The 19456-nt window shown below is 38.6% G+C and overlaps 2 protein-coding genes across 3 annotated transcripts; both read right to left on the reverse strand.

The window, feature by feature from the left end:
- Positions 1-976: 976 nt before the first annotated feature.
- On the reverse strand, positions 977-18334 carry LOC119474804. 2 transcript variants are annotated; one of them, XM_037747088.1, is made up of 11 exons: positions 18131-18334; positions 17982-18046; positions 17792-17900; positions 16852-17003; positions 16530-16681; positions 16201-16363; positions 13865-13958; positions 13633-13711; positions 12382-12455; positions 11294-12300; positions 977-1056 (listed from the first exon to the last, which is right to left on the reverse strand). In XM_037747088.1, exons 1-10 carry the CDS (start codon positions 18157-18159, stop codon positions 11301-11303), a joined length of 1917 nt encoding a protein of 638 aa, XP_037603016.1. In that variant the 5' UTR covers positions 18160-18334; the 3' UTR covers positions 977-1056; positions 11294-11300. The 2 variants fall into 2 exon arrangements, with proteins under 2 accessions (XP_037603016.1, XP_037603010.1); XM_037747082.1 differs by lacking the exon at positions 977-1056 and having other exon boundaries at positions 10815-12300.
- On the reverse strand, positions 1032-4710 carry LOC119478601. Its single transcript, XM_037753438.1, has 5 exons — positions 4695-4710; positions 3088-3178; positions 2903-2981; positions 2154-2227; positions 1032-2072 (listed from the first exon to the last, which is right to left on the reverse strand). Exons 1-5 carry the CDS (start codon positions 4708-4710, stop codon positions 1064-1066), a joined length of 1269 nt encoding a protein of 422 aa, XP_037609366.1. The 3' UTR covers positions 1032-1063.
- Positions 18335-19456: the final 1122 nt, after the last annotated feature.

Here is a 19456-nt window from a genome sequence, read left to right on the forward strand (position 1 = left end):
GTTAAGCTCCTACTTGGGGTCAATTTCTCCAAATCACAAAAAAAACATCATCTCACTGTATCTAGCCATGCAGTTAGTTTTAGTGTTATTTGCAGATAGATGTCTTCTGTCACAACAATACAACTGAAGAAATTGCTTGTTTTACATTAAAAATCAGCAGCAATGTCCCTTTGAAGCAAACACAACTCAAAATAATATATCTTTTATTTGAGCAATTAAGAAATGTGCCTTAATAGTTACATTTGTTTAACTTATTCCCAGAATGCCAACATTTTCTTTTTACACATATTGAATTTATAGTGAAAAGAGAGTTATTGTTGTGACGAGTGCACCCTGAAGTGACGTGTGTTTCTGTGGAAGTGGCTCCGCAGTTCCAGAGAAGAGCTATGAAGAAGTAGTTTCACAAACCTGAATAGCAGCTCAACCAGACAGCAGACTTGTTTCAGACGCAGAGTACAGTCAGTTCCAATGTAATTTTCCTTAAAAGGCTCATGGTTGATGTCCCAACTGGGTATATGGTGCTATTTTTAAATGACTCTTCTATTAACTCATATTTTACTGAAGTCTTACTAATACAATAGAGTGGATGGTTATACATGACTTTCAGTGTATTCTTCTGATCTTTATACAACATTTAGGGAATACATTTCCCTTGAGCTACGTGACAAACAAATGACCTTTCATGACATGCGAGATATGGATATGTGAGCAGGTGACTGCAGCTGTTTTGTTTAAGCAGACATTTAAAACGTAAAACAAGTGGATTCTGTTCATGAAAGACATTTTACATTCATGTTTTTATGTGCAAACGTTATGGATTTTAGACAACAAAGGCAGTCACACACAGTTGCAACGTATTCACATAGTAAACAAATCAACTGTTTTTATAAGGTGCAAAGATATGTTGTCTTTGAATCGCTGCCGCAAACAAAAAATACCCATGACGGCCTGAAACAGTCATGTCATGCCCCCCCACCCGCAACCCTGGTTAGAGATAATGGATGGATGGATCGCAGTCTGTTACATCCTCCTCTCCCTCTCTCTCTTCTTCTAAATTTCTGCGCTACACACACTGATAGCCGCTGTCTGTTAATAATGGCTTTGACTGGTCAGCAGGGATCAAGGGGAGAAAAGGTGTTTGGAGCTCAGAGAGACACCGGTCACCCGGGACATTGTTAATGAAATTTGCGGTAGCTGGGCTTAAGAAGCTCTGAGGCATCTCGGTGAACGATTCCCCTGGATATTTGTTCAAATGTTCCTCTTTCTCATCACTTCTCTCCTCTGAAAACAAAACATCAGGCTGCTCCACCAGGTTGTGAAATGGCTGGTAGTCGTCATCCACTGGAGGAAGGCTGCTTGAGCCTGCGGGCACAGAGCCGTAGCAGGGGTTTTCATCAGCCTCTTCAGTCTTCCCATGTGGCTTTGTCGCGCCTTGCACTGCCTCATCAGAGCTCTCACGCCCGGCCTCAACTCTGGTCACAGGATCGCATGACGCAACTGTGTTGGTGCCACTAGAGACGGAGGACAAACTGGAGTCTTCTGCATTTGGAAATCCCCCAGTATCGGCATTGCTCTGCTGATATGACATGTCTGTTGGCATAACAGATAAAACCACTGGTGGAAAATCAACAAGCGGACAAGCTGGTGCCTTTTGGTCAACAGAGGGCTCAACGTCACCCGCAATAGGATGGCATGAAGAGTCACAAAGCATTTCAGCCTGCGTCTGGACCTCAGAGCTGTCCGTCACAATCTGATGTAGGCAGCTGGGAATGATGATGGAGTAGGATTTATTGATGAAGCCAGATGATCCAGAACTCATTTCATCAGCTCTGACACCACAGGGGTTGTAGGGAGAGGAGAGCAAACCGCCAACTTTGTTTGATTCTGCAAGTGGATTGGTGGTCAAAGGTGATACCGGATTGATATTGGCGTAGGCTTTACCAAGGGCATCCTGAACACCGGCTATAATGTCAGCAGGTTCTGTATTAGCATTACTGAGACAGGAAGAGCCGGTACTGAATCCACTGCTTTGCTGAAGGCACCCACTGCTAGTGCTCAGTGACCCCTTCGACCTGAGTACAGAGAAATGGGTTACTTAATAAACCGCCAATATAATCACATAGAAAGAAATGCACTAGTGCAGCCACACTGACCATGGTTTGGTGTCATCTGGAACAATGGGCTCAACACAGACAGAGGAGATGGTGGGTTGCACAGTCTTCAAGAGCTGCAGGAAGGAGGATAAAAACACTTAAAACTACAGATCTGAAACATGTCGGCTAAAGGGGTCAATTTAGAAATGTTCTTTTCCATATATAATAATAATAATAATAATATAAAGAGTGCAGAAATAATATTTTCAAATAGACTTCTTCATTTTTCTGAAAGTATCTGAAGAAGTTTAAAGCTACAGTGTGTAGGATTTGGCGAAATCTCATTAATGTTGCAGATTTCAACCAACTGAGTAACCCTCCGCTTACTCCTCCCTTCCACGACTGTCATGTGCGCCGTCCACGGCTAACCCTAACCTACCCATGTGTCAAGCAAGTGCAGTTTAATGCAGTTTAAACACCTGTTGAGCAGCTACTTTTTTAGAAATACAACACAAGAACTGTGTTGTATTTGTTTACAGTGCAGCCAAACAAACTCATGTTGTTTTAATAGAAGAGTAAATCGCAACCGCAATCTGATTTAACGGCACGAGTAGCTTTCCAAAATAAAACGTTGGTACATGCTGTATTTTTTCCTGTGAATCGCTCATGCGTGTGAAGGCAATCTGAATCTACTATAAGGAAAACAGAATGATTTCGTGAAATTCTTAAGGATTGTAACTACACTGTTTATGTGTAATTATGTAAAATAAACAGATGCAACAATTGAAGCTGCTGTTTTTTAGACTCACCTCTTGTTTGCTTGGATGAATAATCAGAAGTTTGGGATTTGGACATTTGGCAACTGTGTCCCACCACTTTGTTTTGATCCTAAAATCAAATGGACAAATAAATCAACAAAAATCCAACATGACACATAAACACAACACAGGAGTTACAGTATTTAAGGGCAGAGCCTTTTCTCTGCATGACTTACTTTACATAACAGTATATAGCAGCGGTGAAGATGACTGCAGCAACACTGAGGCTGATGATGATAGGCACGGCCAGGGCAAAAGGGTTTTCAGCTGTGAAGAAACATGTATGAAGTTAGTTCAGGAATCACACAGGAATCGTTTGGGGCTGAAGGATTTTGAAAAAATATCTAATTGCGAATATTTTGACTGATATTGCGGTATTATAGGGAATGATAATTTTTACATCATAATTCTCATTTTCATTGAAAAACATATTAAAATGATTATGTTGTGATTTTTCAGAGGATCTGTAACAAACAAAGATGTTTTCTTAAGTCTGTAGAATATGATGTGTAGACCAGGGCCACAATATTTCATTTAAAATGGTACTTTGATACACATTTCGCCTTTAAGAAATATTGCAAGTATTTCAAATCATGTGATTTGAAAATCGCTGTATGCCATATCGCGATTTCGATAAAATTTCCATTAATAGCGCATCCCTGCTTGTGTTATGTGTAATAGTATCCACTAAACAACTCAATACCTGTAAATACTATATAATTAATGCATCAGCAGCTGCTGGCATTATCACTTCTTTAAAGTGCCTTTGATTTGAGTGACCATATCTTATTACAGAAGATCATTTGTTCCTAACATGTACCATTTATGTTTACAGTTTAAAGACAAATTAGATGCAAATATGGATCAGCTCTCTACACCCTGTGTTCTGCAGAAATATGTAAAATTTCAGGTGTTCTGTTCACGTGGTAGAAGAGTTAGACTTTAGAGTGACTTGCGGTGAGTAGGCTGACAAATCAAGCAGAAATTAAAATGGTAGGGTAGAGCATCTGGCTGTAGAGAACAAGGATGTGGATAAAAGTCCCTAGGGTGCAGGAATGCGTGTGCCCGTAATAGTGGAGCAACAAAGAGAGAAATATGCACTATAGTAAGATCTGGCAGCATCTAGCGGTGAATTTGCAGATTGCAACCAACTGAATCTTCTCCCCGTGTGCCAGACATACTTGCCAACCTTGAGACCTCAAAAAAAAGGAGGAGCTCAATTTGAGTTTCAGAGACTTTTTTTCCTGCATTCTGGTGACTTTTAACGAATGAAAATATCAAAAATAATAAGTACACTGCAACAGCATTTTTATGGTAAATAGGCCTACTTTTAATTCTCAGGAAAGAAAACTGCGCAGCTCAAACCGTGTTGTGTCGGTCGCGAGCGTATAAACTGTATATTTATGGTCGCGAGCAGTTCTCTTGTTCCGGGAAACGACACTTGGTGTAGCTCTATTGCCGTCCGGGTGGAAACAATAGGGCTTATACACGCTGTACGGCGCCAGAAACAGGTTGAGATAAGGAAAAGGAAAAAAAGTGTGAAAATCAGGAGAAATACGGGAGAATTGTGACCCCGGGAGAAAATCGGGAGAGGGCACATGGCGGCCGCATCTGTGAAGAGAGGTTACACTTGCTATGTATATAAATGGCTCATTCTATGGTAACAAAAATACGATTATTTTCAAGTGATTATACACTAAAGAAAACATAGATCCCCCTAAATGCTACACACTGTCCCTTTAAACATAAAAAGTGACAAAAAGACAGAAAAGATGACACTTACGGGTTGTGAATTCCATCTCTTCAATACTGGCCCTGGACTTTTTACCTAGGTTTATGTAGCTTTTGACGCTGACCACATATGTTGTACCTGGCTTCAAGAGATGAACAGGTATTTCATAGATATTCAGTCCGTCATGTGTAGTTGGCTTGATCAATATAGATTCCTGGTATGGAGAAACAAGAATTATAAAAAAGATGGTTCAGAAACTTATCAGCACTCTCACATAATCAAATGCCCATGACTAAGTCTACATCTCCAGTGCAAAGGATCTCAGTGTTATACAGACATATGATATGATATGATATGATACTACAGTGCATATGAATTTGCTCCTACCTGTTTTATATGGTAAGTCACTTCAGCCATCAAACGATCACTGAAAAATGTTTTTTTGTGGTTTGTCCTCCACTTGACTTCATAATTCCCATTGGATTCGTTCACTGAGATGAGTGTTGGGGTATTGGGCTTTACTGTACAAGAAGAGAGATAAGGAAAGTAAGGGGAATGTTTCATAACCTCAATGCAATTTCACATCCATTCACTTTTATTCTGAATCTGGATCAGTGTGTTTCTGGCAGCTGCAGATTAAATTTATGGGCTTTCATTTAAAAAAAAAAAAAAAAAAGTCAACCTACTGGCGTCTGCGATGTCGATGTGTTTGGACTCCATGCTATCGCCTCCTTTCCAAACTATTGCTGTATGACTCTCCCCAAGAACAAGTATCATTTCATTGAAAGAGCAGCAACACTGTCCATCGTCACACTGTTTGATAATGCAACGTGGCTCCCTGTGGAATACAAGATAAAGTGAATTAGTCTAATGTGGGGCATTTTTGCATTTCAGAATATATTGCAATATGAAGCCAATACATTAAATCCAAACCCAGTACCACTCTGAAATCTCCAGGATGTGTGCTAATCAAACCAAAAAAGAAAATGCAGGTATCCCACTCTTAAACAAAATGGTAGACATATCAGTACTCTAACGCCAAGTTGTCTCGGACAAATTTGTATTTCTAATGTGGGACAGTCATGTCCGAAGTGTTGGACACTGAAAAGTCTGTTAAAAGGCTTAAATCACCTTAATTAATGTAGGAAACACTCAAGGCTACATGTGCAATCCCATGTTTAGTCATTTTACATCTTAAAATGTTATTGCTGTTACAAAACCTAGGCTTATAGGTGTGGATATTACATGGAGAATCGAACAACATCAAACAAACAATAGACTACAATAGTTTTAGCATTTAGGCATATTAGAAAGACATTAAATAGCCTATATTATCATATCTGTTATGCAAAGAAATTATAATTAAATGCACAGCTTTAAAAAAACAAAACATGAATCTGCTGTTAATTGCAAAGTTAAAGTGTTGATTGTTTTTCATTTCTCTTCACAGGGAACACATACAACCGTAACAGGCATAGGGCCTATTTGAAGCCAACACATAAAACCTGAACCTGCGTAAAACCATTGCTTACCACACACTGCATTATGGATAATGATTGAATAACCTGTAATGCATAAAAACAACAACCTGCAGAAATGAGAAAAAAAACTCAAAAAAAACTTTTTTAACAGAGATGCAGCCATCCCCAGTTATTGAATATAATTTGTCCTTCGCTTTAATTATCTTAAATAATGCACTAGAAGACTACAACCCTATAATAACCATTGTTTTTGCACAATCTATGCTGTCCCAAATTAAGCAAATCATCCTGTCCCACTCTTCAAAGCCATATTTCCTAGTGTGTAAGTGGGACAATGAAAAATGTAATTGAAATAATGAATATAGAGTGTACTTATATCATATTATAATCTTTTATGATGAACAAACATATCATGAACATATCCTGATAAAAAACGAGCAGGTTTGTTTTATTTATGAGAAATTTATACCCTTAACATTAAGTTTGTCTAAACACTGTAACTGACCTTTGGGTGGTCTTCACACAGGGTGCTTCCTGTTTGAAGATAGCTGCACCCTAATCTATGATTGAGGAGTTATGTGATTTTGATCACATGACACTGAAGCTTGTGTTAACCAATAGTTTTATAGACTTTTATTTGTTTGAGGAAGACTACAACGGAGTACTAGTGCCACATTGAGGAAAAAATAAATGCATCTGAGATTTCGAGAATAAAGTCATAATATTATAAAGTAGTAATTTTACGTGTTATTTTAGAGGGGAAATAGAGCAGCGTGCCGCTTCACAAATAACGAAATACTTCATCTTTTGGCACATCAGCACCACATTATCATCAGTATCAGGACCTTGAAAAGATTGTGCAAGAAACTGTGTTTATCTGAAGAAAGAACCACACGGACCTGGTGGAAATAGTCTCTTTTGTGGAGGAGAAAATTACTTTTTTTCTCGTAAAGTTATGACTTTATTCTCGTAATATTACGACTTTTATCTCATATAAAGTTATGAGTTTATTTTCGGAATATTACGACTTTTTTCCGCAAAAATAGTATGACTTTATTCTCATTAAATTATAACTTACACCCACTGGAGCTTAGGTGTCCCACTTTACAACAACTCACCCTAACATGTTCTGAATATACTAAATATGTATATTATTCACTTGATTATTAATATTACATAGCCAATGAAAAAACAAACCTGAATCGACACTTAAATCAAACAAAACTAACCGAATAAAAGTACAATTTTAACAGTGCAGTGAAACACATGAGGTAAATAAAGACAACACCTCACCCATGCCCTTCGTTGCTCCGGAGAGTCAAATTGTATTCATTGCAGTTTTGCGCTTCAAAGTGGCAAAACATCAATTCTTCATAGTCGTGGGTACAGTCAAGATTTAGGCCTGAAACAGACGTCACACGAAGAGATTAATTATGAGAATGAGTTACTGCATAAAAGCTGTCTACATGTCCACTATACGTACCAGAGAGAGCTGTTATAGTAGGAATAGTCCACAAAATAAGCAGGACAAAAGACATCCTGTCACCAACTCTCCTGAAAGCAAAAACAATATTCTTGACTTTTATGCGACACATTTGAGGATTTAAATCACACAGACATCTTCAAAGACTCCAGATTACCTCTTTAACTCCATGCTGAAGCGATTTATTCCACTTCTCCTTTGAAAACAACAATCCAACTCAGTTACGACCCATTTCGTGGGAAAGTGAGCGCAGTTGACTGCGTGCTTACTGCGTAATGCCAGAGGCTCACAGTCTTCCTGCATTATAAAGCTGTTGCTGGAAATGTTGCGCCACTAATTCAGAAGAAGTGCATCCTAAAGCAACTCCCATTTCCTCAAAGAGTAGAAAGAGGGCAGCACACTCCCTTCAGCTGACAGCACATTTTACTAGAATAATGTAAATGGAGCAAACAAAACACCTAGGCTAAATAAAATAAGAATTAGTGAATCAGTGGATAAACCAGATATACGTGTAGGGGCCAAATGGATTAAAAGTGGTGAAAGAATCCACATTTATATGTGCATTTGCTTAACTGGAAGTTATTATTTGGCACTGTTAGCATCTAACACACTTCAATTCAATTTAAAGTGTTTTAAATTGTTTAAAGTTTCAAAAAACACACACACTGGCTTTCCTCTGCAGCTTTACAACACATATGATTTTAAAAGTCCTTTACCGGATGTACTGTCGTGTCTGACTGCTATCTATCTATCTATCTATCTATCTATCTATCTATCTATCTATCTATCTATCTATCTATCTATTTATCTATCTATCTATCCATCTATCTATCCGTCCATCCATCCATCCATCCATCCATCCATCTATCTATCAGATAGATAGATCTATCAGAGCTAAACTAACTCCTCTGCAGTGTGTAGTGAGCGCGCGTTCACGTCTAGAGGTGGAGCGAGCTGAGAACGCGCGCGCTCTCTGAGCGAAGGCAGGCAGGCAGAGTTGGAGAGGCAGCGGCCACACGCGAACGCGCATATGTGAGCGCGCATGTGTGACGACCCGCTACATTTATGCGTGTACAAAGTTACAAATAGTCCCTTTAAATAACGCTCCAAACTTGCACTAAATTTTAGCGAGGAAAAACTGCTATGGCCATTTTCAAAGGGATCCCTTGACCTCCGACCTCAAGATATGTGCATGAAAATGGGTTCTATGGGTACCCACGAGTCTCCCCTTTACAGACATGCCCACTTTATGATAATCACATACAGTTTTGGGACAAGTCATAGTCAAGTCAGCACACTGACACACTGACAGCTGTTGTTGCCTGTTGGGCTGCAGTTTGCCATGTTATGATTTGAGCATATTTTTTTTTATGCTAAATGCAGTACCTGTGAGGGTTTCTGGATAATATTTGTCATTGTTTTGTGGTGTTAATTGATTTGTAATAATAAATATATACATACATTTGCATAAAGTAAGCATATTTGCCCACTCCCATGTTGATAAGAGTATTAAATACTTTAAGGGTCATTTTGAACAGATAAAAAATGTGCAACTGACCTCGATTAATCACGATTAAATATTTTAATTGTTTGACAGCTATTACTCTGTTTATATTATTGGTCATGTCAATTTATCTGTACTTCCAACCGACAACTCACATACCTAACTCTAAAAAGTCCCACCTCTCTGCCCGCCTCATTAAATGAAACTTTTATATACCATTGTTTACACTTTCGAAATATTCCTCCTCAAATTGTGTCATACCCTGATACCTAGTTTAAAGAGAAATATGTCAAATTAAGGAAGAACATTTGTGGTAGTCTTTCACAAGTTCCTTCCAATGAAACCGGTCTATGGTTGTATCAGAATATGACTTGACATTTTTGTGTTCAAGATTGGACACAATAATGAAAAGTTAAGCTCCTACTTGGGGTCAATTTCTCCAAATCACAAAAAAAACATCATCTCACTGTATCCAGCCATGCAGTTAGTTTTAGTGTTATTTGCAGATAGATGTCTTCTGTCACAACAATACAACTGAAGAAATTGCTTGTTTTACATTAAAACTCAGCAGCAATGTCCCTTTGAAGCAAACACAACTCAAAATAATATATCTTTTATTTGAGCAATTAAGAAATGTGCCTTAATAGTTACATTTGTTTAACTTATTCCCAGAATGCCAACATTTTCTTTTTACACATATTGAATTTATAGTGAAAAGAGAGTTATTGTTGTGACGAGTGCACCCTGAAGTGACGTGTGTTTCTGTGGAAGTGGCTCCGCAGTTCCAGAGAAGAGCTATGAGGAAGTAGTTTCACAAACCTGAATAGCAGCTCAACCAGACAGCAGACTTGTTTCAGACGCAGAGTACAGTCAGTTCCGATGTAATTTTCCTTAAAAGGCTCACGGTTGATGTCCCAACTGGGTATATGGTGCTATTTTGAAATGACTCTCCTATTAACTCATATTCTACTGAAGTCTTACTAATACAATAGAGTGGATGGTTATACATGATTTTCAGTGTATTCTTCTGATCTTTACACAACATTTAGGGAATACATTTCCCATGAGCTACGTGACAAACAAATGACCTTTCATGACATGCGAGATATGGATATGTGAGCAGGTGACTGCAGTTGTTTTGTTCAAGCACACATTTAAAACTTAAAACAAGTGGATTCTGTTCATGAAAGACATTTTACATCAATGTTTTTATGTGCAAAAGTTATGGATTTTATATAAACAAAGGCAGTCACACACAGTTGCAACGTATTCACACAGTAAACAAATCAACTGTTTTTATAAGGTGCAAAGATATGTTGTCTTTGAATCGCTGCCGCAAACAAAAAATACCCATGACAGACTGAAACAGTCATGTCACAGTTGAGAAAATAATATACACTTAAAGTCTATTCAACTGTTCTGGAACTTTAGTTGATATCACATGATCTTAATCAGCAATTATTTATGACAACAGGGCAAACTCCATCGGCTGCTGAAGATCATGTGGTATGAAAAGACGTTCTCATCTCAACTCGTCACATACCGACACTTTGTCAGTGCCCTCGGCGTCACTTTTCGTTCGCAGTAAACACACGCTTCATGTTGTGAATTAAACAAAAACACTTGCTTAGGATTAGGCAACAAAACCACATGGTAAGGTTTAGAAAAAACAACATGGTTAAGCTTAAAATTACTACGTTTTTACAGTGCAAATTAAATTAAATTCAATTCAATTTATTTTTACATAGCGTCAAATCATAACAGAAGTTATCTGTGCTCAAAATGTGACTTGACGTTTTGAACACAGCACAAGCTAAATGGATCTTGAGAGGTGAGATTGTTTTGCTGCTGTTTCCAAGTTCAATTAACTTTTGAACTTGAGTCATGTTACAGATTTGAACATCTACATTAGCTTGGGTTTTCTCCGGGTTCTCCGGTTTCCTCCCACGGTCCAAAGACATGCAGGTTAATTGTTGACTCTAAATTGCCCATAGGTATGAATGTGAGCGTGAATGGTTGTCTGTCTCTATGTGTCAGCCCTGTGACAGTCTGGCGACCTGTCCAGGGTTTACCCCTCCTTCACCAGACACAGTCTGTTACATCCTCCTCTCCCTCTTCTTCTGAATTTCTCAACAATGTTTCACAATAATTTAAAGAAGCACAAAAAATGAATGCATAAAATTTCTGCGCTACACACACTGATAGCCGCTGTCTGTGAATAATGGCTTTGACTGGTCAGCAGGGATCAAGGGGAGAAAAGGTCTTTGGAGCTCAGAGAGATACCGGTCACCCTGGACATTGTTAATGAAATCTGGGCTTAAGAAGCTCTGAGGCATCTTGTTGAACGATTCCCCTGGATATTTGTTCAAATGTTCCTCTTCCTCATCACTTCTCTCCTCTGAAAACAAAACATCAGGCTGCTCCACCAGGTTGTGAAATGGCTGGTAGTCGTCATCCACTGGAGGAAGGCTGCGTGAGCCTGCGGGCACAGAGCCGTAGCAGGGGTTTTCATCAGCCCCTTCAGTTTTCCCATGTGGCTTTGTCGCGCCTTGCACCGCCTCATCAGAGCTCTCACGCCCGGCCTCAACTCTGGTCACAGGATCGCATGGCGCAACTGTGTTGGTGCCACTAGAGACGGAGGACAAACTGGAGTCTTCTGCATTTGGAAATCCCCCAGAATCTGCATTGCTCTGCTGATATGACATGTCTGTTGGCATAACAGATAAAACCACTGGTGGAAAATCAACAAGCGGACAAGCTGGTGCCTGTTGGTCAACAGAGGGCTCAACGTCGCCCGCAATAGGATGGTATGCAGAGTCACAACGCATTTCAGCCTGCGTCTGGACCTCAGAGCTGTCCGTCACAATCTGATGTGGGCAGCTGGGAATGAGGATGGAGTAGGATTTATTGTCGAAGCCAGATGATCCAGAACTCCATTCATCAGCTCTGACACCACAGGGGTTGTAGGGAGAGGAGAGCAAACCGCCGCCTTTGTTTAATTCTGCTAGTGGATTGGTGGTCAAAGGTGATACCGGGCTGATATTGGCGAAGGCTTTACCAAGGGCATCCTGAACACCGGCTATAATGTCAGCAGGTTCTGTATTAGCATAACTGAGACAAGAAGAGCCGGTACTGAATCCACTGCTTTGCTCAAAGCACCCACTGCTATTGCTCAGTGACCCCTTTGACCTGAGTACAGAGAAATGGGTTACTTGATAAACCGCCAATATAATCACATAGAAGAAAATGCACTAGTGCAGCCACACTGACCATGGTTTGCTGTCATCTGGAACAAAGGGCTCAACACAGACAGAGGAGATGATGGGTTGCACAGTCTTCAAGAGCTGCAGGAAGGAGGATAAAAACACTTAAAACTACAGATCTGAAACATGTCGGCTAAAGGGGTCAATTTAGAAATGTTCTTTTCCATATATAATAATAATAATAATAATAATACAAACAGTGTAATATTTTCAAATTTACTTCTTCATGTTTCCGAAAGTATCTGAAGAAGTTTAAAGCTACAGTGTGTAGGATTTGGCGACATCCAGCGACATCTCATTAATGTTGCAGATTGCAACCAACTGAGTAACCCTCCGCTTATTCCTCCCTTTCCAAGACTGCGGCAATGTGAGCCGCCGTGCGCACAACTGTGGTAACACCGTTCGCCTCTCTCAGAGGCCATCCTTACCATAATAACACTACTTAAGGAGCAACGGAAGTCAGATGGCTGCTGACGGTACCACGTTTTTGCAGTCTGCGGCTCGCATGTTGGAGAACTACGGTGGCCTTCAGGTAACGAAAAAATGCTCAAGGCTCTCTCTAGAGTCAGTGTTTGGTTTGTCTGTTCTGGGTTACTGTAGAAACATGGCAGAGCAACATGGCGGATTCCTTGAAGAGGACCCGCTCCCCATGTAGATATGAAGGGCTCATTCTAAGCTAACAAAAACACAACGATTCTTAGTTTCAGGTGAATATACACTAATGAAAACATAGTTATGAATATTATATTCTATTTCTGCAAATAAATCCCCCTAAATGTTACACACTGGTCCTTTAAAGTTATAATCATTAAGATGTCAGTCCTGGTTAGTTTGGTGACACCCATGTGTCAAGCAAGTGCAGTTTAATGCAGTTTAAACACCTGTTGAGCAGCTACTTTGTCACACATACAACACAAGAACTGTGTTGTGTTTGTTTACAGTGCAGCCAAACAAACTCATGTTGTTTTAATAGAAGAGTAAATCGCAACCGCAATCTGATTTAACGGCACGAGTAGCTTTCCAAAATAAAATGTTGGTAATGCTGGATTACATGCTGGATTTTTTCCTGTGAATCCCTCATGCGTGTGAAGGCAATCTGAATCTACTATACAGAGAATGAATTGCAGAATGTAAATGCATCGAATGGCTATTGCAGAAAAATGTCGACAATAAATTAAGGATTATAACTACACTGTTTATGTGTAATTATGTAAAATAAACAGATGCAACAATTGAAGCTGCTGTTTTTTAGACTCACCTCCGGTTTGCTTGGATGCATAATCAGAAGTTTGGGATTTGGACATTTGGCAACTGTGTCCCACCACTTTGTTTTGAGCCTAAAATCAAATGGACAAATAAATCAACAAAAATCCAACATGACACATAAACACAACACATGAGTTACAGTATTTAAGGGCAGAGCCTTTCATACTGTATAATTAACTGACAGAGAAACAACACAAAGACAATCTTTTATCTGCATGACTTACTTTACATAACAGACGTATATAGCAGCGGTGATGATGACTGCAGCAACACTGAGGCTGATGATGATAACCAAGGCCAGGACAGCAGGGTTTATAGCTGTGAAGTAACATGTATGAAGTAAGTTCAGGAATCACTCCATTTTTGTTCAGATTACATGCAGTAGAGAGATAAACTAGAGAGAAGTGCATGGCTGTAGATCTGCACCAGGCTTGTGTTTCGGGCTGAACGATTTTGAAAAAAATATATGTAATTGCGATTATTTTGACTGATATAGTGATATTATAGGGAATGATAATTTTTACATCATAATTCTCATTTTCATTAAAAAAAACATATTAAAATGATTTTGTTGTGATTTTTGCGAGGATCTGTACCAAACAAAGATGTTTTCTTAAGTCTATAGAATACGATGTGTAGACCAGGACCACAATATTTAATTTAAAATGGTACTTTGACACACATTTCGCCTTTAACAAATATTGCAAGTATTTCAAATCATGTGATTTGAAAATTGCTGTATGCCATATCGCGATTTCGATAAAATGTCAATTAATTGCGCAGTCCTTCTTGTCTTATGTGTAATAGTATCCACTAAACAACTCAACACCTGTAAATACTGTATAATTAATGCATAAATAATTTTTACAGTTTAAAGACAAATTAGATGCAAATATGGATTAGCTCTCTACACCCTGTGTTCTGCAGAAATATGTAAAATGTCAGGTCTTCTGTTCATGTGATAGAAGAGTTAGATGTGGAAAGAAGTCCCTAGGGTGCAGGAATGTGTCTGCCCGTAATAGTGGAGCAACACAGAGAGAAAGACGAGAGAGAGGAGAGTCCAATTTGGCTAATAGATCAAGAGTTATCAGACACCAAAACACTGCACACAGTTTAAAATACTATGACTGATCCGCACTGTTTGTTATGATCCTTATCTGCAATGAGTTTGTACCCTTTGTCTTAACAATGTGGATGAAACACCTCCTCATTCATTTCAATGAGACCACTGAGTTTACGCAGCCTGGGTCCTGAAGTGAAGGCCTCCAGTGAAAGAGTTGACCCTGGTTAAATTTTTTGCAGCCATACAATGTCTTCTGGCAGCACAATGCCAAGTACAGTAAGTACATGCAAGAGCACATTCCTGGTAGATTACTAATAGCAGGCAGATCCTGGGTCAGATCCAAGACGGGGAGGGCAAACAAGTTTAGTAAACCAAAACCTGTGATATGCCTTGCTCCCTTCTAAAAAGAAATGTTTACTGATTTTGTGTTTTTCACGTCAGTGTCATGCAAGAAACAAGGATTACCCCGCAAAAAAGAAATGTAACACTAATGAGCTCCGACATCAGAATACGTCACAGTCTGTGAATGTTGTGAAAGCAATGTAGGAGAAGTATTTTCTTTTTGACACTGTGAGCTAATGTTAATGACGCAGATAACAGATGTAGCTGCGGTGTGGTTGCGTAGCAGTTTGGTAGGACTTCCCCTTGCTGGAGTAAAAGCTGTCACAGTCGTGGTGGATGCACTATAAATTATACTCTTTCAAATACTGGCTCAGACACACTATGTAGGCTAGCCTATTTCATTAAATATGTTTAAGGAATCTCATCATGTCTAAGAAATATACACTATTCTTAAAAGGTGCAGTGTGTAAGGTCTGGCGGCATCTAGCGGTGAATTTGCAGATTGCAACCAACTGAAGCTTCTCCCGCGTGCCAAACATACTTGCCAACCTTGAGACCTCAAAAAAAAGGAGGATTTCAACTTGAGTTTCAGAGACTTTATTTCCTGCATTCTGGTGACTTTTAAAGAATGAAAATATCAAAAATAATAAGTACACTGCAACAGCTTCTTTATGGTAAATAGGCCTACTTTTAATTTTACTTTTAATTCTCAGGAAAGAAAACTGCGCAGCTCAAACCGTGTTGTGTCGGTCGCAAGAGTATATACCATATATCTATGGTCATGAGCAGCTCTATGGTTCCGGGTAACGACACTTGGTGTAACTCTATTGCCGTCCGGGTGGAAACAATAGGGCTTATACACGCTGTACAGCGCCAGAAACAGGTTGAGACAAGGAAAAGGAAAAAAAGTGTGAAATTCGGGAGAAATAAGGGAGAATTGTGACCCCGGGAGAAAATCGGGAGAGGGCACATGGCGGCCGCATCTGTAAAGAGAGGTTCCACTTGCTATGTATATAAATGGCTCATTCTATGGTAACAAAAACACGATCATTTTCAGGTGATTATACACTAACGAAAACATAGATCCCCCTAAATGCTACACACTGTCCCTTTAAACATAAAAAGTGACAAAAAGACAGAAAAGATGACACTTACGGGTTGTGAATTCCATCTCTTCACTACGGTCACTGAACTTGTCACTAATGTCTGTGTAGCTTTTGACGCTGACCACATATGTTGTACTTGATTTCAAGTCTCGACCAGATATTTCATAGTTATTCAGTCCGTCATGTGTAGTCGGCTTGATCAATTTAGATTCCTGGTATGGAGAAACAAAAATTATTAAAAAGATGGTTCAAACTTATCGGCAACCTCACATAATCAAATGCCCATGACTAAGTCTACATCTCCAGTGCAAAGGATCTCAGTGTTATACAGACATATGATATGATATGATACTACAGTGCATATGAATTTGCTCCTACCTCTTGAGTGTCTCCTTTTATATGGTAAGTCACTTTAGCCATCAAACTATCACTGAAAAACGGTTTTTTGTTGTAGTAGTTTGTCCTCCACTTGACTTCATAATTCCCATTGGATTCGTTCACTGAGATGATTGTTGGGGTTTTGGGCTTTACTGTACAAGAAGAGAGATAAGAAAAGTAAGGGGAATGTTTCATAACCTCAATGCAGTTTCACATCCATTCACTGTTATTCTGAACCTGGATCAGTGTATTTCTGGCAGCTGCAGATTAAATTTATGGGCTTTCATTTAAAAAAAAATAAATAAAAATAAAGTCAACCTACTGCTGGATGTGATGTCGATGTTTTTGGACTCCATGCTATCGCCTCCTTTCCAAACTATTGCTGTATGACTCTCCCCAAGAACAAGTATCATTTCATCGAAAGAGCAGCAACACTGTCCATCGTCACACTGTTTGATAATGCAACGCGGCTCCCTGTGGAATACAAGATAAAGTGAATTAGTCTAATGTGGGGCATTTTTGCATTTCAGAATATATTGCAATATGAAGCCAATACATTAAATCCAAACCCAGTACCACTCTGAAATCTCCAGGATGTGTGCTAATCAAACCTAAAAAGAAAATGCAGGTATCCCACTCATAAACAAAATGGTAGACATATCAGTACTATAATGCCAAGTTGTCTCGGACAAATTTGTATTTCTAATGTGGGACAGTCATGTCCGAAGTGTTGGACACTGAAAAGTCTGTTAAAAGGCTTAAATCACCTTAATTAATGTAGGAAACACTCAAGGCTACATGTGCAATCCCATGTTCAGTAATTTTACAGCTTACAATGTTATGTTACAAAACCTAGGCTTATAGGTGTGGATAATACATGGAGAATCGAACAACATCAAACAAACAATAGACCACAATAGTTTTAGCATTTAGGCAAGGTTTAACCTGAACCTGCGTACAACCATTGCTTACCACACACTGCATTATGGATAATGATTGAATAACCTGTAATGCATAGGCATAAAAAAAAAAAAACCTGCAGAAATGAGAGAAAAAAAACTCCCAAAAATAGCATTTTAACAGAGATGCAGCCACCCCCAATTATTGAATATAATTTGTCCTTCACCTAAATGTGCAATCCCATGTTCAGTAACTTTACATCTTACAATGTTATTGCTGTTACAAAACCTATAAAAACCTAATAAAAGTACAATTTTAACAGTGCAGTGAAACACATGAGGTAAATAAAGACAACACCTCACCCATAACCTTCGTTGCTCCGGAGAGTCAAATTGTATTCATTGCAGTTTTGCGCTTCAAAGTGGCAAAACATCGATTCATCATAGTCGTTGGTACAGTCAAGATTTAGGCCTGAAACAGATGTCACACGAAGAGATTAATTATGAGAATGAGTTACTATATAAAAGTTGTCTACATGTCCACTATACGTACCAGAGAGAGCTGTTATAGTAGGAATAGTCCACAAAATAAGCAGGACAAAAGACATCCTGTCACGCCTGAAAGCAAAAACAATATTCTTTACGAATGCGACACATTTGAGGATTTAAATCACACAGACATCTTCAAAGACTCCAGATTACCTCTTTAACTCCATGCTGAAGCGATTCATTCCACTTCTCCTTCGAAAAAACAACAATCCAACTCAGTTATGACTCATTTGCTTACTGTGTAATGCCAGAGGCTCACAGTCTTCCTGCTGTGAAAAGCTTTTACTGGAAATGTTGCGCCACTAATTCAGAGGAAGTGCATCCTAAAGCAACTCCCATTTCCTCATAGAGTAGAAAGAGGGCAGCACACTCCCTTCAGCAGATAGCAGGTTTCACTAGAATAATGTAAATGGAGCAAACAAAACACCCAGGCCAAATAAAATGAGTGAATCAATAGATAGACTCAAATGGATTAAAAGTGGTGAAGGAATCCACATTTATATTAGATTAGATTAGATTAGATTAGATTAGATTTCCTTTATTGTCTACATTTATATGTGCATTTGCTTACCTGGAAGTTATTATTTGGCACTGTTAGCATCTAAAAGTGGCTTTATTGGCATGAAAGTTTAAAAAAACACACACACTGGCTTTCCTCTACAGCTTTACAACACATATTATTTTGAAAGTCCTTTAACGGATGTACTGTCGTGTCTGACCGCTATATATATTTTTTTTTTTTTATTTATTTTGCACAATTTGAGACTATACAACATAACATAAAAAAATAAATAAAAAAAAAGAATAATGAACAGTGCAAGAAGAGGCAAAAAACCCACTGGGCTTATCTGCAGCCTCCACCCAGAGACAAGATTAATATAAAGAAATAATATGACTACATAATAGTGATAACAAACAATTAGGATAAGATATATATAATAACAACAATAACAATACAGTAAATAAATAAAATCTATCTATCTATCTATCTATCTATCTATCTATCTATCTATCTATCTATCTATCCTCCTTTTGGTGCCCTATAGGGAAAATTTGGATTCACTTGCACATTAGACATCACAATGGTTTTAAGACAAAAAGTCAGATTTTTATTCCTAAATAACTGTATTTATTATAATATAAATAAACAATTTGTCAAACAATATTGTTGTCTTAAAAGTATTTCAGTCAGGTTCACTACAATTTACGCTTTTATTAACAAATAAGTGCGGCCGGGTGGATGAAAAGTGTGAGGAAGAGAGTTACAGGGGTGAAAAGTGTATTTATTTATTTATTTATTTTTTCATTTGTTAATTCAATGCATAAAATGAGGAAGGGTGCCCACCGGCATTTTCTTTTTAATCTTTTTTTTTTTTTTAAGGGGAAATCTATATGTAGCCTACAATTCAAATATATATTTGACATGACATCATGTTATCATCTACTGTCCCAAAGTTCCCAAAGACTTTTTACTCAACG

This window comes from Sebastes umbrosus, chromosome 2, assembly GCF_015220745.1.
Source record: "Sebastes umbrosus isolate fSebUmb1 chromosome 2, fSebUmb1.pri, whole genome shotgun sequence".
In the NCBI taxonomy this organism is placed as follows: domain Eukaryota; kingdom Metazoa; phylum Chordata; class Actinopteri; order Perciformes; family Sebastidae; genus Sebastes; species Sebastes umbrosus.